Source organism: Myodes glareolus, chromosome 1 (genome assembly GCF_982192425.1).
Source record: "Myodes glareolus chromosome 1, mMyoGla1.1, whole genome shotgun sequence".
In the NCBI taxonomy this organism is placed as follows: domain Eukaryota; kingdom Metazoa; phylum Chordata; class Mammalia; order Rodentia; family Cricetidae; genus Myodes; species Myodes glareolus.
In genome coordinates this window covers 30,055,309-30,081,535 of record NC_142026.1, presented here as the reverse complement: position 1 = coordinate 30,081,535, position 26,227 = coordinate 30,055,309, and the positions used below count along the sequence as shown (strand labels likewise).

Genomic DNA, 26,227 nt, shown 5'->3' with positions numbered 1-26,227 from the left:
TTTCTGTCTGCAATGTACCTGGGTGTTCTTTCCGTGGTTTTTCTGCATCATTCCCTGTGAAGCAGACTTTGAAGCTGCCATGTCCGACTTCAGCCCTTACTTGTCCCGAGGCTGCTCACAAGGCTTTCTGACCACATGAGATTCCTGAAAAGAGTCACAAACACTCTGGCCTCCACAGGAACAGACTTGAGTCAGCAACTTCCTCTGGAGCAGGCCCTATGTAGTGACCTCCACAAGGGCAGGCCTGAGTCAGCAATTTCAACAGAGGCAGCGCCATCCACAGAGCAGATACAAGGAGCAACCTCCAAGGGACCAGGCCCAAGCCAGAGACCTCTGTGGGACTGGGCCCCAGCCAGGGACCTTTGTGGTATCAGGCCTGAGCCAGCAACTTCACCTGGAGCAGGTGTGAGCCAGCAACTTCCACCTGAGCAAGCCCAAGGCAACGACCTTCAGAAAGGCAGGCCTGAGCCAGCAACTTCAGTCAGAGCAGGCCCAAGGTAGCTACCTCCACAGGAGCAAGTACAAAGGAGTGGCTGCCGAGGGAGCAGGCCTGATCCAGAGACCTCTGCAGGACCAGGCACAAGTCAGGGACCTCCATGGAGCAGTACCAAGCTAGAGACCTCTGTAGGACTGGGCCCAAACCAGGGACCTCTGTGGGAACAGGCTCAAGGCAATGAGCGCCACAGGGGCAGGTTGAAGGGAGCCACCACTGAAGGAGCAGGCCTGAGCCAGAGACTTTGTGGAACTGGGCACGAATCTGCAACCTCCACAGGAACAGCCCCAGGCAAGCAACCTCCATGGAAGCAGGGCCGAACGACCCGGGATTGTAGAGCAACTCCCAGGAGTACTGAATGACCTCTGGGAACACGGAACCTCTGGGGTGACTGGAACTGTGGCCCTGACTGCACCACAAGGAATAACCATCTGAGCCTTGCATCCACTGGCACCTGGAAGATTGATAGCCAGAGACATAGCCCCAACTACACCAATCAGAGGAAAAGATGGGTAGACAAGGTAAAAACACACTCAACACCACAAAGAGCAACACAACACCAACAAAAATTAAGTGGCCCTAAAACATCAAGGTGTGAACACCCAAATATAGATGAAGCAGAAGAAAACAAATTAGCAGATAACTTTAGGAAAATGTTTGAGGTTCTTAAAGAGGAAATGAAAAATTCCCTCAGAGGAGGAGGAGAGGGAGTGGGGGGAGTGGGAGGGTGGTGGGAGGAGAGGCGGAAATGAAAACCTTTATAATTTAATAAAATAAAAAAAGAAAAAATAGAAAAATTCCCTCAGAGAAATGGAGGAAAAGACAAAAAAAATGGAAGAAATCAACAAATCTCTTTAAAAAAAACACACACACAAAGAAAAAGCAATCAAACAGATGAAAGAAATGATTTAAGACTTGAAAACCAAAATAGAGACAATAAAAAAACCACAAACTGAAGGAATTATAGAAATGGAAATTATGAGAAAATGATCAGGAACCACAAATGCAAGTATAAATAGCAGAATACAAGAGATGGGAAAGAGAATCTCAAGTGCTGAAGATACAATAGAGGAAAAAGACTCATCAGTCAAAGAAAACATAAAATCTTACAAAAGCTTAACACAAAATACCTAGGAAAGATGGAACACCATTAAAAGACCAAACCTAAGAATAATAGGGATAGAAGAAGGAGAAGTCCAACTCAAAAGCACAGAAAATATATTCAACAAAATTATAGAAGAAAACTTTCCCAACCCAAACAAAGATATACGTATGAAGATGTAAGAAGCTTACAGAACATCAAATAGACTGGGTTAAAAAAAAATTTCCCTCACCACGTAATAATCAAAACACTAAACATACAGAATGAAGAAAGAATATTAAGAACAGCAAAGGAAAAAGACCAAGTAACATTTAAAGGCAGACCTACCAGAATTACACCTGACTTCTCATTGGAGACAATGAAAACCAGAAGGTCCTGGTCAAGTGTTACGCAGACATTAAGAGACCATGGATGCCAGCCCAGACTACTATACCCAGCAAAACTTTCAATCACCATAGACGGACAAAAGAAGATATTCCATGACAGAATCAGATTTAACCAATACCTAGCCACAAACCCAGCCCTACACAATGTACTAGAAGGAAAACTCCAACCCAAGGAAGCTAGCTACACCCACAAAAACAGACAATAGATGATATTATAGCAGCAAATCCCATAAAGGGAAAAACACCCACAATAGCACCACCAACAACAAAAAATAAAATGACAGGAACTAGCATTCACTGGTCATTAATATCTCTTAATATAAATGGACTTGGTTCACCTATAAAAAATACAGGTTAACAGATTGGATACAAAAACAGAATCCCTCCTACTGCTGCATACAAGAAAAACACCTCAACCTCAAAGATAGATATCGCTTCGGAGTAAAGGGAAATTTTCCAATCAAACGGACCTAAGAAACAAGCTGGTATAGCTATTCTAATGTCTAACAAAATAAACTTCAAACAAAAATCCACCAAAAGAGACAAAGAAGGACGTTTCATATTAGTCACAAGAAAAATCCATCAAGAGGAAATCTCAATGAAAAGATTTTGTTCCTCAATAAACTTCTATGCCGATGCAATAATCTAAATCAGACCAAATCAAACTGAATTAGAAAAGGCCCAGGTTTAATGGATGCCAGTGCTCCCAAGTGGCCTTCCAGCTCCTCAACAAAGAGATGGAAAGGAACACCCGAAACAATGTGTTTGTTCTCTGGGTTGGAGTTTAAATACCCTGTGGGAGTGGTCTTGAGCATCTCTGAGGAGGAGTCATCCTTTTGGTGGGCTTTTTGGGGGGTGGAGACCAGATTGAGGCACTCCTAGGGGAGGGGACTTGGGATGGAACTTTCTACTCAAACATCCCAGACTCTTTGGATATATGTATGTCAGGGACTGGGGTGACGCTTCCAACCAAACACTCAATACTGAACATCTATGCCCCAAATACAAGGACAGCCTCATATGTAAAAGAAACACTACTAAAGTTTAAATCATTCATTGAACCCCATATACTAACAGTGGGAGACTTCAACACCCCATTCTCACCACTGGACAGGTCTATCAGACAGAAAATTAACAGAGAAATAAGGGAACTAACAGATGCTATGAATCAAATGGACTTAACAGACATCTATAGAACATTCCATCTAAACATAAAAGAATATACCTTCTCAGCACCTCATGGAACCTTCTCAAAAATTGACCAAAGACTAGGTAACAAAGCAAACCTCCACAGACACAAAAGAATTTGAATAACTCCATGTATCTTATCGAATCACCATAGCTTAAAATTAGAATTCAACAGCAACACTAATTTCAGAAAACCCACAAATTCATGGAAATTAAACAATGCTCACTTGTTTAATGAGTCAATGTGTCAAGGAAGAAATAAAAGAAGAAATCAAACACTTCCTAAAATTCAATGCAAATGACCACACAACATACCCAAATTTATGGAACACAATGAAAGCAGTGTTAAGAGGAAAATATATAGGAAAATAAATGCCTACATAGAAGAGCTGGAAAAATCCCACACTAGTGAGTTAACAGAACCCCTGAAAATTCTAGAACTAAAAGAAGCAAACTCACCCAAAAGAACTAGAAATAATCAAATTGAAAGGAAATCAAATTAGCAGGAAATAATCAAACTGAGAGCTGAAATCAACAAAATAGAAACAAAGAAAACAATACAAAGAATCAATGAGACAAAGAGTTGGTTTTTTGAGAAAATCAACAAAATAGACAAACATTTATCCAAACTAACCAATAGGCAGAGAAAGAATATCCAAATTAACAAAATCAGAAATGAAAAGGGGGACATAACAACAGACACGGAGGAAATACAGAAAATCAACAGGTCATATTTCAAAAACCTGTACTCCACAGGATTGGAAAACTTAAAGGAAATAGACATTTCCTGTATAAATTTCACTTACCAAAATTAAATCAAGACAAGATAAGCAAGTTAAATAGACCTATAACTGCTAAAGAAATTGCCATCAAAAGTCTCCCAATCAAAAAAAGCCCAGGATCAGATGATTTCAGCACAGAATTTCCAAAGAAGAACTAACACCAATACTCCTCAAATTGTTCCACACAATAGAAATAAAAGGAACATTGCCAAACTCTTTTTATGAGGCTGAAATTACCCTGATACCCAAACCACAGAAAGACATTACTGAGAAAGAGAATGACAGACCAGTCTCACTCAAGAACATTGATGCAAAAATACTAAATAAAATACTGGCAAATAGAATCCAAGAACACATTAGAAAAATCATCCACCATGATCAAGTCAGCTTCATCCCAGAGATGTAGGTATAGTTTTACATGCGAAAATATGTCAATGTAATCCACCATATAAACAAACTGGAAAAAAAATCACATGATCATTCCATTAGATGCTGAAATAGCCTTCAACAAAACACAACATTTCTTCATAATAAAGGTATTGGAGATAGCAGGAATACAAGGAATATAACTAAACATAATAAAGGCAATGTAAAGTAAGCCAATAGCCAACATCAAACTAAATGGAGAGAAACTCACAGTGATCCCACTGAAATCAGGAACAAGATAAGGTTGTCCACTCTTTCCATATCTATTTAAAATGGTACTTGAGGTTTTAGCTAGAGCAATAAGACAACAAAAGGAAATCAAGGGGATATGAATAGGAAAAGAAGAAGACAAACTCTCACTATTTGTTGATGATATGATAGTTTACATAAGTGATCCCAAAAATTCTACCAAGTAACTTCTACAACTCATAAACACTTTCAGTAATGTAGCAGGATACAAAAAAAAAATCAGTAGCCCTCCTTTACACAGATGAGGAAGAAATCAGAGAAACATTACCCTTCACAATAGCCACAAATAACATAAAATACCTTGGAGTAGATTTAACCAAGCAAGTGGAAGACCTGTATGACAAGAACTTTAAACCTTTGAAAAGAAAAATTGAAGAAGACACCAGAAAGTGGAAAGATCTCCATGCTCTTGGGTAGGCAGAATTAACATGGTAAAAATGGCAATCTTACCAAAAGCAATGTACAGACTCAATGCAATGCCCATCAAAATCCCAGTAAAATTCTTCACAGACCTCAAAAAAACAATACTCAACTTCAAATGGAACAGCAAAAAAACCCAGGATTGCCAAAATAATCCTGTACAATAAAGAAACTTCTGGAGCATCACAATCTCTGACTTCAAACTCTACTACGAAGTTAGAGTACTGAAAATAGCCTGGTATTGGCATAAAAACAGACAGGAGGACCAATGGAATCTAACTGAAGATCCAAATATTAATCAACATACCTACCAATACCTGATACCTGATTTTTGACAAAGAATCAAAAGATATAAAATGGAAAAAAGAAAACATATTCAACAAATGGTGCTGGCATAACTGGATATCAACATGTAGAAGAATGAAAACAGATCCATATCTATCCCCATGCAACAAAACTCAAGTCCAAAATGGATCAAACACCTCAACATAAAACCAACCACACTGAAACTCATAGAAGAGAAAGTGGGAAGTACACTTGCACTTGAATACATTGGCACAGGAGATCACTTCCTAAATATAACTCCAGTAGCACAGACATTCAAAGAAACAATAAATGGGACCTCCTGAAACTGAGAAGCTTCTGTAAGGCAAGGACACGGTCAACAAGACAAAACATCAGCCTACAGAATAGGGAAAGATCTTCACCAACCCCACATCGGACAAAGAACTTAGGAAATCGGTCATCAAAAAACAAAAAAAAATCCAATAAAAATGGGATACAGACCTAAACAGAGAACTCTCATCAGAGGAATCTAAAATGGCTGAAAGACACTCAAGGAAATGCTCAACATCATTAGCTATCAGAGAAATCCAAATCTAAACAACTCTGAGATTCCATCTTACACTGTCAGAATGGTCAAAATCAAAAACACAGGCTCCACCTGTTCTGATTGGAGGAAGAGATGGGCAGACAACAGGGTAAGAATACACTCGATAACACAAAGAGCTAGGCAGCACCACCAGAAACCAGTGGTCTACAACAGCAGAACCTGAGCATACCAGTGCAGATGAAGCAGAAGAAAACATCCTTAAAAATAACTTTAGGAAGATTATGAGACCCAGGATCTCTTAATACAAAAAGCCCTGTAGACTCTACAAATGAAAAGAACATATCTCGATACAGCATAAGTTGTGTACCAGAAAATTATAGCCAACATTATAGGAAATGGGGAGAAATCCAAAGCACTTCCACAAAATCAGGAACTAACCCAGGTGCCCACTCTGTCCACTCACTGAGTCCAGTGCCAGGATTCTTGCTAGAGCAAGACGGGAGAGAAACAGAAGGGCACAAATAGAAAAGGAAAACAGCCAAGTGTCCTTATTTGTATACGATGTGGCTGTACACAGAAGACTCCTAAAGACTCCACCTGAACTTCTGAGAGATGAGAAACATTTTCTTCCAAGTGGTAGAAGATGAGATTAACAGTTGTCTTCCTAATCACCAACGGCAAACACTGTGAGACTAATCAAGAACACAACTGCACTAACAACTGCCTCAAAAAAGAAATACCTTAGAATAAAGCTAACCAAGGCTGCAAACGAACTCTACAACGAAGATTTTTAGACCCTGAAGAGAGACGTTGAAGGTGACACTAGATGACATGTTGCTCGTGGAATCAACAATTGGCATCTGAAATCCCTTTATCCCTCTGCTAGACATACGCAAGTGGCGTTCCTCCTGATAGGTCATGTCACGGCTCAATGTCTCTGTTCCCCCAGATTCAGGAAATCTCACCCTCAGGAAGACGGTACCTAGACACATGGAGAGCCTCAGTAGAGACCCACCACCACTCTTCAGTCTGTCGGCGACCCTTGCCTCAGTCACTAGTCCTATCAGCAACCATTGAATAATAGAAGGATCCAAGGCTGGAGAGATGGTTTCTCTTCCAGGGGAACTGAGTTCAATTCCCAGCACCCACATGATGGCTCACAACCATCTGAAATCCCAGTCCCAGAAGATCCAATTCTCTCTTCTGTTTTCCACAGTCACTGTCTGCATGTGCTACACAAATATACACACAGGAAAAACTCCACACACATAAAATAAAAGCAGAAGGATCCAACTCTGATAACTTATTCAGAAAAGGCTATCGGAAACATGGGAAGAATCATTTAAAAGATGAGTAGGAAAGTTAGCTTTAGAAAATATATTCTGCATAGAATATTGATTGGTTAAAGGCTTCAATACAGACCTGAGAGAATGGCTTCCTGATGGCACAGTTTATGCCCCCAATGAAGACCATGTTAGGCATGATGGGCCTGGGATAGTCGAACACAAAGTCCCTTCGGAACAGCCATACGGATGCATGGCTGAGAACCTCCGCCAAGGACACCTCTCTCTGGAAAAGCTCAGAGGCCAGACTCTCAAACGGAATAAAAGACTTATAACATAAGTATTTTAAGGTGAGAGAGAACAGCATGTTTTTGGTCCTTTGCAGGAAGTTCATGTGGTCAGACAGCCTTGTGAGTAGAGTTGGAACATATGAAGAAGGGTTTGGACACTGTGAGGCCTCATACTCAATGTCACAAGGGATGTAGCGCAGAAAAAACACCACAGGAATATGTAGGTACTTGGCCAACATTGCCCCACAGGGGACAACTGGATCCGTTATGACCACATCAAATGAGCTAGAGTTCAGATGCTGGATCAGGGTCTCGTTGTGCAGTAGATCTGTACAAGACTTTAACAATTCTGTTGACACATTTTTGAAAGCCTCGGCTATTTTGAAGAATGTCTCCACATAGTTTCTGGTTTCAAAGACCAGGTTAACGCCTCTTGCCATTTGTTGCTTATATCTCTGCTTAGTGTATGAAATGGCATAGGTCCGGAGGGTGAAGAAGTCCTCGTCTTTGATGTACAGAGTCATATTTGGAGCCAGGATCACAATCTGGTGACCCTGGGCATGGAGCTCCCTCACAACATCCCGCATGCTCAGCCAGTGGCTGCCATCCACGGGAATCACCAGCACCGTCCCGCCTTCAGCCCAGGGCAAGGCACAGAGCAGGAGCAGTCCCACCAATCCTTGCAAGGGCACAAGGAGCCCCGTAGCCATCTCTGTAGAAGCTCACGGGAGCAGATCTTCCTCACCGGGCTCTGCCTCTTGCTTTTGTTTTTTTCATCTTATATCCAGCCCAACCTGGCCACATAACTGGGTGGCACAGGCTCCCAGACGTTAATCATTGAAGATTGAACTATCCTTGACTCCTGCTCAACCCTGCTTCTAAACAACACAATATTGATCTGATTTCTTTCTTAGAAAAACTGTGACAGGACACTATCTTCCTTCAGGGGACATCCTCGTTCATATCTTGTTTTCCTCCAATTTAAAATTAAACAAGGCTGTGTATACCCATTGCATCATCTCATCCTCTGTTAGCATATTCTAACAGGCTGGCCCTGATCATTATGATCTACAATGACACATTTTTATCTGTAACTTTATCGGGTAACTCTCTAAAGCCTCACTTCCTCTCCACAAGGAGAACTCAGTACACTGTTAAGGTAAGGATCATCCTTAAGTCAACTTGCCCCAGAAAAAGAGGATATGTGGCTCTCTGGTGAGGTTCATTTACCTATCTATTTCTGTAATGAGCAGGGAACAGTTTCTGAAGGTTGTTGCCAAGTGTGGGAATAAAGGAAGATCCTTCAAACTCAAAACTAAATGGCTTGATTATAAAGCAAGGTCTGCTGAGAATTCTGTGTGCACCTGTGGATAAGAGTCACCAAAATCTAGGCTAGTCCAACCCAGGCAATGACATAAAGTGGGCTTAACGAGCTGTTTCCCACGAGCTCCTCACTTTGCATTAGCCTAGGGTATGGCTCTGTCTAAAGTGCTATTCTCCTGGATGCTGGGGGTTGAAGGCTTCTGTATTCACCCTGGCCTCTGAGTCTTCCCAGTGGACACTGCAACCACAGGCACCTCAATAGTTTAACTTGGTGTAGGAGGTCCTTCTGTTTGTGTGTTGCTTTCATTGGCTAATGAATAAAGAAACTGCTTGGCCTGATAGGGCAGAACTTAGGCAAGCGGAGGAGACAGAACTGAATTCTGGGAGGAAGAAAGCAGAGTCAGAGAACTGCCATGGAGTTGCCAAAGTCAGACATGCTGAATCTTTCCCGGTAAGCCACGACCTCGTGGTGATGTACAGATTATTAAAAATGGGTTAAATCAAGATGTGAGAGATAGCCAATAAGAGGCTAGAGATAATGGGCCAGGCAATGATTTAATTAATACAATTTCTGTGTGGTTATTTCAGGTGTAAGCTAGCTGGGCAGCCGGGACAAACAAAGGGCCACCTTCCTTGTGCAACATTAACTCACCAAAGACTGTGGGAAGGAATGGAGAGATCTTTGGAAAGATTAGACATGGAGGAAATTAGTTCTTACAGAATGGGTACTGCCTGAACCATAAGCTGGCTAAGGCACCAACAGAGACCTGACATAGTAACTTCTTGCTGGGATGTGTACATCACCAGTACCTCATCACAGGGATAAAGAGGAACCCTTAAAACCACATCAAAGGAGCTGGAGTTCAGTGACTAATCAGAGGTGTGTGCAGGAGACCCTGGCAGGACTTCACACAGAAGGCAGATAACTTTCTCAAATATGCCAGACCTTTCAAAAGTGTCCTCAGGTCTCTCAGACCAAAGAATTTTTGAAAGCCACCAACTATACTTGGGTTCCTCCTTGGTGTAAGGAATGGTATAGGCTTCTAGGGTGGGAAAAATCCTTTCCTCTGAATTGTGAATTCACCTCTGGAGCCAGGACTATAGTCTGGTATCTCCCTTTGCATCTCCCGATGCTCAGCCAATGGTTGCCTTCCATAGGAAACATAAGCATCCTTGCATCCTCAGCCTAGGGCGGGGCACACAGTAAGAACAGAGGTCTTGTGAGCCCTCACATGGGCACACGGAGTCCTATGGCCACTTCTCCAGAAGCCCCCGCTAGTGGACCTTCCTCACCAGGTTGTATGCCTCCTACATTAGTTTCTTCATCTTTACCGTCTTACCAACAGATCACCTGACAGAGTGGATTGACACTGGACAGCATGACCCTGCCCTGAATGAATCCACCCCTGTCCTTCACCACTGCCCTATTTTACAGCCTCCTCCTCAAAGGATCTGACCTTTTCACTTCCTTCCTAGAACAAATCCCAAGACCTGCTGCTCTTACCAAAGGCACCCCAGTTCACCTCTTTTCTCCCAACTCCTGAGAAAGGCTGTGGGAAACCCCTCTCATTTCACTACTTCCACCCTGGTAGCCACATCTAGTGAGCTGCAGTTGGGCTCTGAATAGTGTCTGATGCCTTGGTCCCCAGTAGAAGCACTGGATGTAATCCCAGGGTTTTGATTCGAAATGTCCCATAAAAGGCTCGCTGTTGTAAGTGTGGGCCCCACCTCGTGGCACTACTGAGTCAGTGGATGGATTGTAGGCCCATATTTCCATATGGTATGGCAGCCAGGCTATGAAGCCATAGTTCCCCACCTAAGGTGGTCATGTGATCTTCCAGACAGGCTGTTGCTCCCTAACAAAATGTCAGGACATTGTTTTGCTCCTTTCTTTGTAATTTGGAGGATGCCTGATAGAGATGCTAATTCAAGTGACAGCTAGCATACAAAGCAGATAGGTAAATGTGGACGTGACTAAAAGACATTCACCTAGGAAACAGAATGCTAATGTATTTCCCCCTCAGTTTGTGTTTTGATATATAAAGCTGTTTGGAGAATAAAGCAGGAAGGATTCTTCAGAATGTGAACTCAGGACTTCATGAGGGACCACTGGGAATCTCCCTCCTGATCAAGCCATGTGAGTTGTGTCTTTATTCCCATGTTTCCACGTCAGTTCAGAGAAAGACAGTTTATGTTGGGGTCTGGTCGAGAGAAATAATTTATGGTCTAGCACTGGACCCCGTCAATGAAGTAATGGATGCCAGTCTCCATGGATTAGTCCATAGGCATATTTATACTTGACTGTCATTTAAGGAAGTGGGGTCTAGACGTGGGTGTAGGTCGCTGGATGTGTGCCCTTAAATGTTGTCTCCTCTCTCGGAACGTCTCCTCTCACTCTACCTCCCAGCTATCGTGACTGAGTCTCCCTGCCGCGTTTCTGCCTTGCCAAAGACCAAAGGCCAAAGAATGTGGAACCAGCCTACTATGAACAGATGCTTCTCAACCCATGCGTCAAAGCTAACCTTTCTTACGTTAACCTATTTCTCTTCAGCCCTTGTCACAGCTGTGAAAGGTCTATTTGGTGCCTTGTAAGTCTCTTTTCCTATTCTCAAGAGGCACCTGGTACATTATAAAACAGAGACGATGGCTAAAGACAACTTGAACAAAACAAAGAGGTACCATTGTCCTTCTAGCTTCGTTCATATACTGCACCATGAGATTGATCCGCAATGACCGGGAACACTATTAAGTGCTGGCTGCTTCACTGATTGGATTAGCAGGAAGGAACCCAAACTCAAGATCCTGTGACATGAATCTATGGAGGGGACTATTCAGAATTCTGTATCCACACAGTGGAATAAGAGCTATCACCATCTAAAGCACACTTGGACAAGACCAGCTCAGGCAGTTACACACAGTGAGTTGACACAGCATTCTGTTCCCACGGACTGCTCACCTTGGGACCAAAGGGAGACAAACAAGTGCCTAGGATCTCAGCAAATGAGAAGCTCTACTCTGAATGCTGAGGGTTGCAGCCTTCTGCATTCTGTTTAGCAGCATGGGTAGACATTAATCTGGGCCTCTGCTTGGGTTTGTGATCCAGACTCTGTAGCACGAGGGCCTGCTAGTTGGAGTTTCTGTTCTGTCTAGTTCCCACAGCCAGTAGCCCCCAAAGAAATTATACAGAGGTCTATATTAACTATAAACTGATTGGCCCATTAGCTCAGGCTTCCTATTAGCTCTTATAAGTTACATTAGCCCATTATTCTTATCTATGTTAGCCACATGGCTCAGTACCTTTTTCAGTGGGGCAGATCACATCATACTTCTTCCGTGATCTGGGCAGGACAGAAACCCCAACTACCGGGCCCTCATGCTACAGAATGGTGTCCACATGGACAACTGCATCAACATAAAACCTGAGAGAGCTTGGGAAGTAATTCTGGACAGAAAAGAACAGAGTAAAGCATGGCTTCTTGGTAGCAACAATTTCTCGGATCTGCTCTGCTTGCTAGAGGCAAGTGGTCTCATTTAAGAGAGGCTTCCTGACTCAGCTTTAGCTGTAAAACCCTGCAGCTCTTTAAGAGGTCCTGCCACAAAACTCTTAAATGGTGTTGATAAAAAACTGACTACGTGCTTTTTGGTTTTCAGTGATAGCAAGAAAAAAGCTGCACCATTTTAAAATGCCAACTTTCTGGGCCATCTTGCCAGTGCAAACTGTGACTCTTTGAGACAGAAGGTCCGGCTACAGAGAGAGCATTTGAGTGTTGTTTATGGACACACTGTTGCAGCTTCTTCTGAACTATCCAAGAAGCACTGGCCTTTCCAGCCTGTGGTATCAGCCTTAGACAGATTAGGGGGAGCCCAGATTAGGAGGATTACCATTTTTTTAAAAAATCATTGTAGTTTTAATGGTAAAGTAATTCTAAAAATGCTCTCTGATATTTAGTTTTCAGAAAATAAAGCAAGTGCTGGAGGGGGTGTAAGGCAAACCGACACCCTCATTAGCAGCTGAGGCACTCTTCACAGTTGGCCTGCCGACCTTGAGCAACAGGCCTATTGTCTAACAGCCAGACAGACTACCCTCAAAACAGCAGCAGGCAGATAAACACTCCGTGAAAGCCTCAAGACACCACAGTACAAAGACTGCAGCTGACTGTCTTGGTTCCTGAAGACAAAGCTTCAACCAGGTCTGTCCAGGGTTGTTTATGCCAGAGGATTTGCTTTCATAACCATGAACTCTAGTGAACTCTAGATCACCCCGCCAGAGCTCAACCCAAGCCGCCTGGCTAGCACTCCCCTCGGCCTGGCAGAGGAGCGGCTGTGCTTGGTGCTAAGGAGGCAAGGTTATGATTGGTCCGTTCAAATGGCTAAAGAGGCCAGGCAGGCTAGGATTGGTTCAAACATCTTTTCTTGGGCTGCTAAGGTTCCCTTGTGGGAGCTGTCTCCTGCACACCCTCCAGTGGAATGCCTTTTCTTGCGTGGCCTTACAGGGCCCGACTCTCAGTACTGAGGGCTGAGTGAGTAACATGGAGGAAGCAAGAAAGGCAGCCGTAGTTGAGTGCCTGCAGGCCAGGCGGCAGAAGGGTCCTGCCAGCCTCTCCACAGCTAAAAACAAAGAAGCTAAACAGTTCGGGAGCCTCCAGAAGGAAGGAAAAAGAATGGGGTGGTGAATGGGGACAGCAAGACAGGTTATACCTGAGCCCGGAGAAGAACGAAAGGTATGAGGGTCAGAGGAAAGTAAGTGCAGGAGCTGGCTGCTGGAAGCATTCAGAGAATGTCTAAGTCTTCAGGGCCAAGGGTCTCGGACCCCAACTCACTCTTAACTGTATTTTTAACCTTCTGTGTCCTAGGAGATATTCAAAGGTGTAAAAATGTGTCCCTGCTTTCTTCTACCTGGGTAATACATGACCAAAATGCAACTGAAGTAATTTGCCTAAATGAGCAACATTTGAAGGTCCTGGTGCATAGTCTTCAACTCCTTCCTTCCTCCCTCCCTCCCTTCCTTTCTCCCCTTCCAATTGCAATCCCAATTCAACCTATAACAAAGCCTCGTGTGCCACGCCAGGGGCCTGAGTTTCATCCCCAGCATGGAGAAAATTACAGAAGAAAGTGTGGCGCAGCCATGCTGTGCTCTTCAAAGGTGTGGAGGAGTATCTAGAGGGACCAGCCTGAACTGAAGCTTGCACAGAGGGGAGAGTGAATAAAAAGCAGCCTGGTGCCAGGGACAGCCCCATATGAAAGCAGGAAAAGGGAATATCCACCAGGGGACGCGCAAGAGCCCTAGCGAGAAGGCCTGTCTACAGGGTCATCCAGAATTGCCGATGGGAGGGAGCATCGTGTCCTGGGAGCCTTGAAGACACAGCACTCTAGAAAGAGCTTCTCCTCTGTGGGTGAAGCATCCCAGGCCCCAAAACTATGTCCAGTTAGCACCTTTCAGATGGACATGGAGAGGGATGGGAACAGGCCTGCAAGAGGGCCCATTACAGGGGCTCCATCACTAAATTACCTCAGTGGCACTTTGGTCAACTATTAACCTGGTAGAAGAAAACAGGAACAAGGTACACAATCAGCTCTGGTTCTGCACAGCAGTGGGGGAGGAGAGAACATTTCCAGCTCATCCTACAGGGCCGTCTCGCGAAGATCAATTTGTTTTCATTGAGATGAAAGTCAGCACATAGGCACTGGCCATCAAGTCTGACTGCTGGAGCTCAACCCCGGAACACATATGGTGACAGAATTAATTCCTGCAAGCTGTCCCCTGATGTCCACATGCACGCGCATAGTGTGTGCACCCTCACCCTACACTAAATAAATCGTTGTAAAAAGCATGTTTAAAATGTATAAGCCTTCCAAGGTCTTTCCTGAATATATACACAGAAATCCTCGGTAAAATAATGTCAGACCAAATCTAGCCACACATAAGAAGGGTCACAATAGGATAATAATAGTTACAATAGCATTGTCCCCGAAAGACCAAGTTGGCCTAAGATCAACTGCTGTACTACACTTTGTCATAGAACAAAGAAATCACAAGGTGAACTTAACAGACACTAGAATTGCATTTGACAAAATCCAGCAGCCCCTGGATCGTAAGAATACAAAACAAATTAGTGACAGTTGGGAATTATCCCAATGTTTTAATCCGAGGATCTACCCAAATATCTCTAGGTATAGCATGTAATGGTGAAATGCTAAATGCTTTCTTTCCCTCTGAGATTGGGAGCAAAGAAAGGACGCCTCCCTTCCTCATACACTCTAATTAGGCAATTCAGCAGCAAAAACAAACAAACAAACAAACAAACAAATAAAAATCCTCTCAGGCTGGAAAGGAAGAAATACAATCTCTACAGCGCACATGATCTTCTATTTAGAAAATCCTAAGGAATCCACTTCAAATGTCAACAGTAAATAGATCCAGCAAGGTTACAAGGTACGTGACCATTATCCAAAAATTGATTACATTTCTATATACTGGTAATATATAATTCAAAATTAAAGTAGAACAATCACATTTAAAATTACACCTAAAACTAAAAGGCACCTGCTGCTCTTTCAGATGACCAGAGTTTGGTACCTGTTCCTTCAGCTGCAGGGGCTCCTACACCCTCTTCTGGCTTCTGCTGGCACCCTCCACACACACACTTACACCTCCACACAGACGCATGCACATGCTCATAAGTAAAATATTTCAGTAATAGATGAAAGTGCGAGTCTTAAATGGAAAGTTCAAGACAGTGTTGAAGGCTGTTCAAGAGGACCCAAACGCGCAGAAACCTGCCCCTCATTCTCGAAACGGATCCTTTAATGCCATTAAGATGGTATCAGGGATATAAAAGAAAGGTAGGGAGGATGGCCCACTAGACAGAGTGTTTGCAGGAACAGGCCTGAGGACTGGAGCTCAAATCCCCAGAAGCCATGTGAAACCAGATGTGGATGTGTGCATCTGTAACCCCAGCACACCTACAGAGATGGGAGGCGGGGACAAAAGCATTCAAAGAGTTCATGGGTTGTCTACAGCAGTGAGCAATCATGGATCCTGTCTCACGCAAAGTAGAAAGGTTGTCCTCTGACCTCCACATGGCTCCCTTGTACCTACACTCACATACACAAACACACATGCGTGCACAGATGCACACATACATGCACATCTCATACACATACACATAAAAAGGGAAACTACAAAGAAAACTAACCTGGTAAGAGAGTTCTATGTAGAATGGGCACATTCTACATACATTACAACTTAACCACAAGTATAGAAACGGTTCAGAGACGCACAATGGCCTTGACACCCTGTCCCTCCCCAAAAGACATGAAAATGGCCAATAAGCAGTTGAAAAGATGGTGACTATTGAGCCATTATGGAAAGGAAAATAAAAACTCCATAGCATCCTTACCTACTAGCATGGCCACAAATTTTAAGTGGAAAATAACAAGCGTTGGCAAAGATGTTGAGAAACTAGAACCTTCCATTCATTATTAGTGAGAAGATAAAATGGTGAAGCAACTGTGAAAAAAATCAATAACTTAAACATGAAATTGTTAGATGATCCAGCAACTCCACTCCTGAATATATATCCAAAAGAACAATAATGTAACCAAAGATTTGTACCAAAATGTTCATAACAGCCCTTTTCTTAAAGAAGGAAACTATTCAAATTGTAGAAACTCAAATGTTGATAAACTGATAAAATGTGAGATATTCATATCCATAATATTATTCAGCCAGAAAAGTGAAGTACTGATACATGCTACAACATGGATGAGCTTTAAAAATATACAAAGAAAGTTGATACAAAAGACTACAAATTCTCCAGGTGGTGGGTGGCTGTGCACGCCTTTAATCCCAGTACTTGGGAGGCAGAGGCAGGCGGATCTCTGTGATTTTGAGGAAAGCCTGGTCTACAAGAGCGAGTTCCAGGACAGGCTCCAAAGCTACAGAGAAACTCTGTCTTGAAAAACAAAAACAAACAAACAAACAAACAAACCCACAAATTCTTCTCGAAATTTCCAAGATATGCCGAAGTCCATGGAGACAGTAGGCAAAGGTTGAAAGGTTGTCTAAGGTTAGGGTTAAGGGAGTCTTTGGGATTGCTGGAGATGCTGTTAAATGACACTGGAGATAGTTGACAAGTCTGTGGACATAAAACTATACACAAACTGTCTTCATTCACTCTATCAACTTGACACAACCTAAAGTCACCTGAGAAGGGAGTCTCAATTGAGGGATTGGTCTGTGGCGTGTCTGTGGGCGTTTCTTAATGTTAGTTGAGGTGGGAGTGTATCACAACCCGCGGGATACAAACAGGGGTCCCTGATAAACCTAGTGGAGAGGAACGAAAGGAGACAAGGGACACAAGAAATGATGGCAAGACAGGATTTCTGATCAAGCTGTCTAGCTTATTATTTAATGCAGATCTCAAAATACAGGGCTTTGCCTTCAGCAGGGGTGGCCAGCTTACTGTGTGTAGGCAATGCCTTTCTTATACAGCCGAGGCATGCCTGCCCGGGGAAATCCTGGGCCTGAGTGAGCTGGCAAGCAACTTCCCCTGAGGGTTCCTGCTTGAGATCTTGTCCTGACTGCCCTCAGTGATGGACTGTGGCTTAGAAATGAAAGCCAAAGAAACCCTTTCCTCCCCTAAGCTCCTACTGGTCAGTGTGCTTTATTACACAACAGAGAGAAAACCAGAACAAAAATCATTAAACTGTAAACATTAAATGAGTGAGTCTATATGGTATACAAATTATATTTGAGGGTTTTGGTTTTATTTTTTGGTTTTTGTTTGTTTGTTTGTTTGTTTGGTAACTCACTTAAAGCAGAAAGATAAAAAGATACGTAAAACATTTTTTAAAAACTTGAAGGCATACATCTGATCCAGTCTTACCTAAATTATTGCTAAATTTCTAGCTATTTTGGACACTGATGTTGAAACCAAGTGGGAACCTGGACTCACTCCAGCATTCATAACTGATTAACAGAAATTCAAAGCCAAAACGTTTGTAATCTCCAAAGAAACTAGCCACACATCACAGGCATGGTAGGCACTGGGTTAAATGAGGGCTTTAAAAAGTGCACGGTAGGGATGAGTCAGCACTTGGGTGGGGGTGCGCCCCAGGGAGAGAGCTCGGTGAGCTGCAGACCCAGGCTTAAAGTTATTCTCTCGGTATGCCCTCTCGCCTTCTCGGTTCTTCGCCATTTCTTCCCCAGTTTTCTATCTCCCTCTCTCTTCTTTCTTCTCTTTTCCCCTTCCCTCTCCTGCCTCCCTTTTGTCCTTCACCCTCTCCCTCATTCTCCCATTTCCAGGCTGTCCCTGATTACATCAGCCACCCCACCCACTTCAGCTTCTCTGAGTGTCCTGAGTGCTCAGAGTACAGGTTTGTGACCCCATGGTAGACCAGGCCAGTATCTTCTTTTAAAGAAACAAAATCTTCCCTCCTTCCCTTCCTTCCTTCCTTCCTTCCTTCCTTCCTTCCTTCCTTCCTTCCTTCCTTCTTTTCTCTTTCTTTCCTTCCCTCTCTCCCTCCTTCCCTCCCTCCTTTCCCTTCCCTTCTTTCCCTTCCCTTCCCTTCCCTTCCCTTCCCTTCCCTTCCCTTCCCTTCCCTTCCCTTCCCTTCCCTTCCCTTCCCTTCCTTCCTTCTTCTGTCCCTACATCTTTCTTTCCTTTGCTTTTCTTTTTACTGCAATGGGACTTGAACCCAGGGCCACGCACATGCTAGGTAAACACGAGGTTGCTCCCATTTAGCTCCATCCCAAGACCCAAATCAGATCTTCACAATGATTTCAGCCCTGTGCCTCCACCAGTCCCCCTGGCTCTAAGAATGCCCATCACAGCAGGTGGGAAAGTCTGAGAAAGGCTCTCTGGGTCTGCGGGAGGGTTTCTCCTCAGAGGGAAATCCTAGATAAAAGACAGGAGTGGCCTGACGCCCTTCAGCCGAATTAAAAACGCACATTATTATTTCCAAAGTAGTTGCATATCCCAAGCCATAAAGATATGCTTGTTAGGACCACCACGTCTTTCTGATAAAGGCCAGAAGGCAAATGATCAGATTGTAGAAGCCACTTACATCCTGTCACACATTCCTCCATAGCCGTCAATATCCCTTTAATACTATACTGACCATGCTTACTAAGCTCCCGTGAAAGCAAGACTTTGGGAGCTATAACCTCAGACTTTTGTTGGCCGACCTCTGACTTGGGATCCATGGACTAAGCTGGTTGGAAGCATTTTGGTCTGAACCTGTGCTCTGAGTCACAGTTTCACCTCTGTGGATTAAAGGTTTCTAGGCTCATTCAAAGGTTCTGAGACAGTCACCAGAACACTGACCCAAGCAAGAACCCTGTCTTCCTTCATGCAGCCTCAAGGACACACATCTTTGCTGCTCTGAACCCAGCATTCCCTTGCCTACTATGGTGTCACGTGACCAACTTCCCAGCAGTGATACCAAATGCAGAAGAGGGGGCCCCAGCCGACGAGAGTCACACGTGCCTATGAAGAGGTGGTGCCACCAGGAGACAGGAGTCCACCCACCTGAGAGAGTTTTTCCTTCTTCTTGCAGTTGGTGCCTCCAATGAAGATCATGTTGGGCATGACTGGTCGGGGGAATTCGAACACAAAGTCATACCGCAACAGCCACAGGGAGTTCTGGTGTAAGGTCGGTAGGGACACATCTCTCTTGAGGAGATCTGAGGCAAGAGCTTCATACTTTGAATACAGACAATAAAATATGTAGTTCTCCGCGAGGTTAACAATGAAGTTGGCCACCCGTTGGGGGAATGTCATGTGATCGGAGAATTTGGTATAGAATCTGGGAACGTAGGACACCGGGCTTGGACTTTGTCCATGCATGTGCTCTAGAGAGCATGGGAAACCTCTAAAGAGGTAGACGGAGGGCAACTTCAGATACTCAGCCAGGATCACGCCGCAGGGCATGGCTGGGTCTGTGAACAGAGCGTCAAACTTGCTCTCCCTGAGGAAGCTGAGGGTGGCGGAGTCCTTCAGAAGGCTCTGACAGTTGAAATAGCACAGGTCAATAACAACCATGTTGTTGCCATATTCTCTGAAAGGAGCCATCAGCTGTGAACGAGGAGCAAAGTGGTTGTTCCCAAAGGTGCGGTAACGGGTCTGCAGCTCTTCAAGGTCATAGGACACTGGGAAGATTCTCCTCTTGTAGTATTTGGATTCTCCCAAAAGCAAACTGATTTCTGGTACTAGCACGGTGATGTCATGCCCCCTTTGACTGAGATGCTCCACTATCTCCTTCATGCTAAGCCAGTGGCTTCCATCCTGGGGGACCACCAGCAGCTTGTCACCTAGAACCGAGCCCCAAAGCACTAAGAAGAGAAACCCTGCAGGAACTCTGGGAGCAGCAGCGGGAAGGCAAGCCATCCTAGAGGAAGTTAAAGTAACAACAGTGAACACTCCTGAAGCCACAGCGCTCTGAGCTACGCCCTCTAACGTACCCAGTGATTTTAATACTCCCCGCCTTCCTCTCCCTTGCTCTGAATCATGCCCTCGACTACAAAGGAAGAAAAATTAATATTTAACCATATTTAAGCACATAACTGACTTTTCATAGCTTATCAACCTTCCTTGGAGAGCCCAGGTTTCTTAGCTCTATCTCCACTACTGGACCTCTCCCTCTCCAGGGGATCTTTGCTGCTCACTGTTAAAGGACAACCTGGAGTGGGGTCACCCCACTCCCACCCCCGCAGACCTGTGCCTCGTGAGGTCCGTGGAGGAATGGCTCTCTCTCTCTCTCTTTCTCTCTCTTTCTCTCTCTCTCTCTCTCTTTCTCTCTCTCTCTCTCTCTCTCGCTCTCTCTGCTCTGACACTTTCTTGCCAACTTTGTTCCCAACAGGAAGGAAGCACTAACTTAAAAGAGGGCATAATGTTCAGAGCAACACAGAGCCCTGTCCCCCAAATTCTTAATCTTCACCCTCTCCTGTGTGCCTTTGGATCCATAGATCCATACAACCCTACCTTTATAAGGATGCCAGTTTTACTATGATAGGACCCATCCTAAGGACCTCCTCTTCACTACCCCCATCTGCAATGGCCGTAACTAAGGTCAACTTCAAAGGTTGACCTGGGCATCGACTTCAATGTTTTTTTTGGGGGGGGGGGATATGCAAGTTAGGCCTTAACCCCCACCCATCTTCTCAAATGGTACAAGCTCGGAACACAGTTATGACCATCATCTGTGCAAGAAACTGAGGATACTGCCTAAGCAAAGGATATTTCCTGTTACCCTTGAAGCTTTAGAAAGAAAAATCAAAATTAGCTGCTTCAAAATTAGCAGCTCAGCTGCTCATAAACTATTGGACTTAGAATTTCTTCACGATCAGTAAACGGTGGAAAATGATGACAAGTGTAATTTAAAAATTTAATTGAGGGGCTGGAGAGATGGCTCAGTAGTTAGGAGCACTGCCTGCTCTTCTAGAGGACCTGAGTTCAATTCCCAGCACTGTCATGGCGGCTCCTAACTGTTCCTGACTACAGTTCCAGAGGAACTGGCACCCTCACACAGACATGCAGACAAAACACCAATACACATAAGATAAATAAACCTTTTTTTAAAAAAACTAATTAAAGGCCAGGGATGAAGCTCAGATGGTAAAACGCTTGCCTAGTCAATAATCCATGCATCAGGCAGGTGAAGGCAGAAGGATCAGAAGTTCAAGGGCATCCTCAGCTAGTGGTAAGTTTGAGGACAGCCTGGAATACACAAGTGTTTGCCTCAAAAACAAGATCAGGCCAGAAAACAAGGCTCAGCAGTTAAGAGCACTGACTGCTCTTCTAGGGGACCCAAGTTTGATTCCCAGCTCCCTTCGGCTCCACATCCAGGGCTCTGATACCTTCTTCTGCCCTCTGTGGCTAGTGCAAGCTCATGGTGCACAGATTTATATAAGCAAACTCCCATACACATAAAATTAAAATAAATAAGATCCCAAAACCAATTTTTTAAAAAGAACTTAAGTAGATTTTATTTGCGATTCTAGAATCAGGATAGCGTCTCAGATAGAGTGAGTATTTCAGGGAGCCAACCTGGGAGACGCCAAGCCAAAGGCCTTCAGAACCTTTCCAGCGCACCCTTCACAGTGTTTGTGTGGGTTCACGTAGTCAAAGGGACCACTTCAGAAATTAAAGTGGACAACCGGGCGGTGATGGTGCACACCTTTAATCCCAGCACTTGGGAAACAAAGGCAGGGAGATCTCTGTGAGTTCGAGGCCAGCCTGGTCTACAAGAGCTAGCTCCAGAACAGGCTCCAAAGCTACAGAGAAACTCTGTCTTGAAAAACAAAACAAAAAGAAAGAAAGAACAAAAGAAAGAAAGAAAGAAAGAAAGAAAGAAAGAAAGAAAGAAAGAACGAGAAATTAAAGTTGGCATACCCAGACACACACAAACATCTTCTAGTTAACCTATACAAACAAGAATAAACCCATCAAGCTAACATGAATCAGCTGGGGGCTAAAATCTGTCAAAGAGTGGCTATGTTTGATGTTTTCTCAAGTTCATTTAGTGTCTGACTTCCTAGGTAACAGGAATTCCTAATCTCCTTCTTCATTTGCTCTACTGCAATGGCACATTCCCTTGCAGCTTCCAGAAAATTCTACAGTACCCTTAGGAGAAGATGCACCTGAAAAAAGCAAATAACCATTTCGGTATCGCTATGAGAACAGCCGTAGCATTCACGTGTCCTAAAATGGGCTCAGAAAGCCACAGGGCACCTAGAATGTTATTTTGAAACCCTTTGTTTGCTATTAAGGGTAGATAAACATTCTGGCCAATGGCCCAAGCCTTTCTTATTGATGCATGCCACTGATTTCCATGACGTGACAGAGCCCCAGAGTGTGAAATCTACACTGAACAAACATGATGAGCATGTTCCCAGGACAGCCCAGCTCAGGTCAGATGTGACCAGGGGTCTGCAGCTTCCTACCCTCCTTGAGGTGGTTTAAATGAAAATGGTCCCTGTAGGCTCATAGAGAATGGCACTATTTAATAGGATTTAAATGGGTGGACTTGTGGGGGGGGGAGCATGTCACTGGGGGTGGGCTTTGAGGTTTCAGAGCACAGTGTCTCTCTCTTTCCCGGACATCTGCTTATTCAGATGTAAAACTCTCACCTCTTTCTCCAGCACCATGTCTGTGTAAGCCAGCCCCAATTAAAGGTTTTCCTTTATAAGAGTTGCCATGGTCATCGTGTATCTAGACAACAATAAAGCCCTAAGACACTCCCCCTAGACAATATGCATAATAACCAAGATGTCGCATCCCCTTTCCTTTCTGCTAGTGTCCCATCTGTGATATCCTCCCTGGTAAGTCCACGGTCAAACAGCCCAGCCTGTCACTCTGGAGCTGACATTATTATCTCACCTATTGTGCATTTACTATATCTCCCCGGACCGCCAGGAGCATGCGCAGGGCAGATCCAATGATGTACATTTATTGTATCTCCCGACTACTCTCTCCCCGACTCCCAGGAGCATGCGCGGGGCAGAGTCAATCAATGCTCTTCTTACTCTCTGCTGTTGCCTCAGCACCCAGCTCGGTGTCCGGTATAGAGGAGGCTTTCAGTATGCATCCGCGGGAAAATGGGCTAGCTTTGCTATCCATTTTATCCGCGTGCTTTATTTCCATTCACGTAGTGAAGGTTCACTCAAGGAACAACAAACACAGAACCAGCTCCCTCTTGAGGAGCTCGTACCCACTCTTCGACAAACGTATAAAGGAAAAACCAACTTTTTCCTTAAGGAATTCATTCACACAGCACTTGTGTTACCAGACTGCGCGGACAGGCGGGCGGGCGGTCGGGCGGGGGTGGGGGGAGGGGGATGTCCTCCTACCCAGCTAGTAAGTATGATTCAAAGCCTGTACTTAGCAGAGCTGACAAAGCCCTCAAGTTGAGGGCTTAGTCCCACAAGACTGTCTCCACTTCAGACACCCTCAGCTCCTAGACTGCTTGGTTACAGACCTGAGACTCCCCTGTTTGGCTTTGCATGCTCTCTTAGAATGGCTCAAAGAACTAGCAGTACTCGGTTAATGGCTCTTGGCAGCAATGCAACAAGACACAGATGGAGAAGTGCAAAGGGTGTGGGGGCAGGGACAGGAAAATTCCCTGTGCTCTGGGGCAACACACACATCTTCAGCAACCTGGCAGCTCTCCAAACCCGCTCCCTCTGCACTTTGGCACAGGCTTCATTGTACAATACACAGGATTGATTACATTATTGCTGATCAGTAATCTACCCACCCCTTAAGCCCCTTTCTCTGCCCTGTCCTCTAATCTCAAAGTTGGTCCCAGCTCCCCTCCTTAGAAACTTTGCAAAAGTTACCCCCTTTAACATAAGCTACAAAAAAAGAAAAAAGAAAAAAAGAAGTCGAACAGCTTGTTACAAATAAGGAACCCTTACAGTTTTGCCCTCTCTCTCATCCATCCCTCTGGAAATTACAGGCATCTGTGAAGCTCTGGACAGAAAGTGAGGGCAAAAACACATATATTTCAAATTCTGTATTATACTCTTACAACACATAATCTGTTACTTGCCTGTAGGATATTAAGGTTAGAGAAGTGTGCTTCTAGGTAGCACGTGATGAGGGCTTGGGGAAGAATCAGAGATCCAAGAGTCTGCTTTCAGTCAGCCACCATCAGCTAATGAAGCAATTCAGCCCCTGAACTCTGGGTTTCCCAACCACCACCAAGGAGGGAGGGGCATGTTTGCTCTGTGGAGGGCGGACCAGGGAGTGCTGGCTGCTGAAAGAAGGCTGCCCAGGGAGAGGGTGCTCTTTGCAACCCAGATCTGGCACACCCAGACCTTGTCACGCACATGCATACTTTGGTTTGCCAAAGCTTGCCTTAACCTTGGCACCCTAGTGTGATGGGGCTCAGGAAAGCAGATTAAGGCACCATCCCAAGGGCAAGCCTGGTCCCAGGAATTCAGCCAAGATGAAACTTAGTTGTTGTTCAAAGCATACAAAGACTCCACTGAGTCCAGGCTGGGGAGAGGCATTCATTCTCAGGGTTTTATTGTTATTGTTATTATTATTTTACCCAGAATGAAGAGAGACAAAGGGAGGGTGCCCGCATCCTGGCTCTGTCTACATAGCTGTGAGACTCTAGCCCCAGAGACTCACTCCCAAGGATGCACAGTGCAGTTCTGTGCTTCCCAAGAAGCCTAGCGAGGTTCTTCACAAAACAGAAAAGCTCTGGAGAGAGAAATAAAGGCTTTACATAAGCTGGTGTGGACTGGGAGAAGCAAGGGAAACGGTAAACTCAGAGTCATCATGCCGGACACACATTCTACTGAGAGACCCATGGCCTGGGCCCTTCAGAGCAGAGTCCTGATCTTATTTCAGACAGGCCCGGAGAGACAGAAGTTGAAGGCAGGAAGAGGGCAGGAGAAGATGGCAGCTAGGAGCTGCCACAGCACAGCATCACCAGAAGGTTTGCCTTGCAAGCTCTGTTCGCAGTAGAGACTTGACTCTACTGTTTCTAAGACTGGTCTGTGCATGTGAGTGGATGTATGTGTGTGCGTGTGCGTATGCGTGTACATGCGTGCCCACAGACACAGGAGTGTGCAGGTGTTTCTGTACGAGGCACTAAAAGAGGAAGTCTGGTAGGTCTGTTACTCATAAATTTGAACACTAAAGAATTGCTGCCCAGGAGGCACACACAGGGCCACCATGGGAGGGAGGTGTTACAAAACTCCCTACATTTCTTCTGAGTGTACAGGAAAATGTCAGCTTTCATGTAGGGATTTCTGAAGAACAAACAACTCAGGCATGGGGCGCTCACCAGTGGAATGAAGGGATGGATTCTAGGATGGAACCTCTCTCTGTGGATAGTGAGCAGATTGCCCCCCCCTCCGCCCCGGCAAGGCCAGTGAAGGACACCTGGCATTGGGAGTAGGGCAAATATCAGAAGGGGGCAGTTTCCTGCCAGGTCCTGTGTGTGTCTGGAAAGGTTGGCACGGAGAGGAAATCCCTTCTCAGGTGTTCATTCTTCCAGATCCTTCAGACACCTATAGGCCATGGATAATAGACCCCAGATCTCCAGGATGCCAGAGGACATAAGAACAATTCGAGACTTGAAAAATCAGAATCCAGAATGTGAAAATGGTAGAATCAAATTGATCCATTGCCCTAGTTTTATCTCTGCTGCCATGATAAAATACACTAGCAAAACGAAGTTATGGAGAAGGGCTCATGTCTGCTCACAAGTCCATCAATACAGAAACAAATACACATGAATGCGCATGCATGCGCGCCCACCCACACCCCCCCACACACACACACACGACTACACACATACTTTTCCTCCAGGTAGTGTTTCCTCCTTATCAGACACAAGACCCAGGCTAGAAATCCTGTTCTCCAGCAACATGAAACCAGTGTGGCTTTCCAAGAGGTAACTTTCTCACCTGAAACAGGGATAAAGAAATCCATTCA

At 44.5% G+C, this 26,227-nt stretch overlaps 1 protein-coding gene across 2 annotated transcripts in view; it reads right to left on the bottom strand.

The window, feature by feature from the left end:
• The window catches only part of LOC125405343 (UDP-glucuronosyltransferase 1A6), a 54,626-nt gene extending 30,156 nt beyond the window's left edge, over positions 1–24,470 (bottom strand). Inside the window, exons 1-2 of one of the 2 annotated variants that reach the window (XM_085696926.2) lie at positions 24,327–24,470; positions 19,307–20,165 (exon numbers count right to left, since the gene is read on the bottom strand). In XM_085696926.2, coding sequence (XP_085553052.2) covers positions 19,307–20,164 — 858 coding nt within the window. In that variant the 5' untranslated portion in view covers position 20,165; positions 24,327–24,470. Of the gene's footprint in view, positions 1–7,300; positions 8,194–19,306; positions 20,166–24,326 lie in introns of those variants that run through there. The other variant, XM_048441769.3, reaches the window with a different exon arrangement.
• Between the last annotated feature and the right edge of the window lie 1,757 nt (positions 24,471–26,227).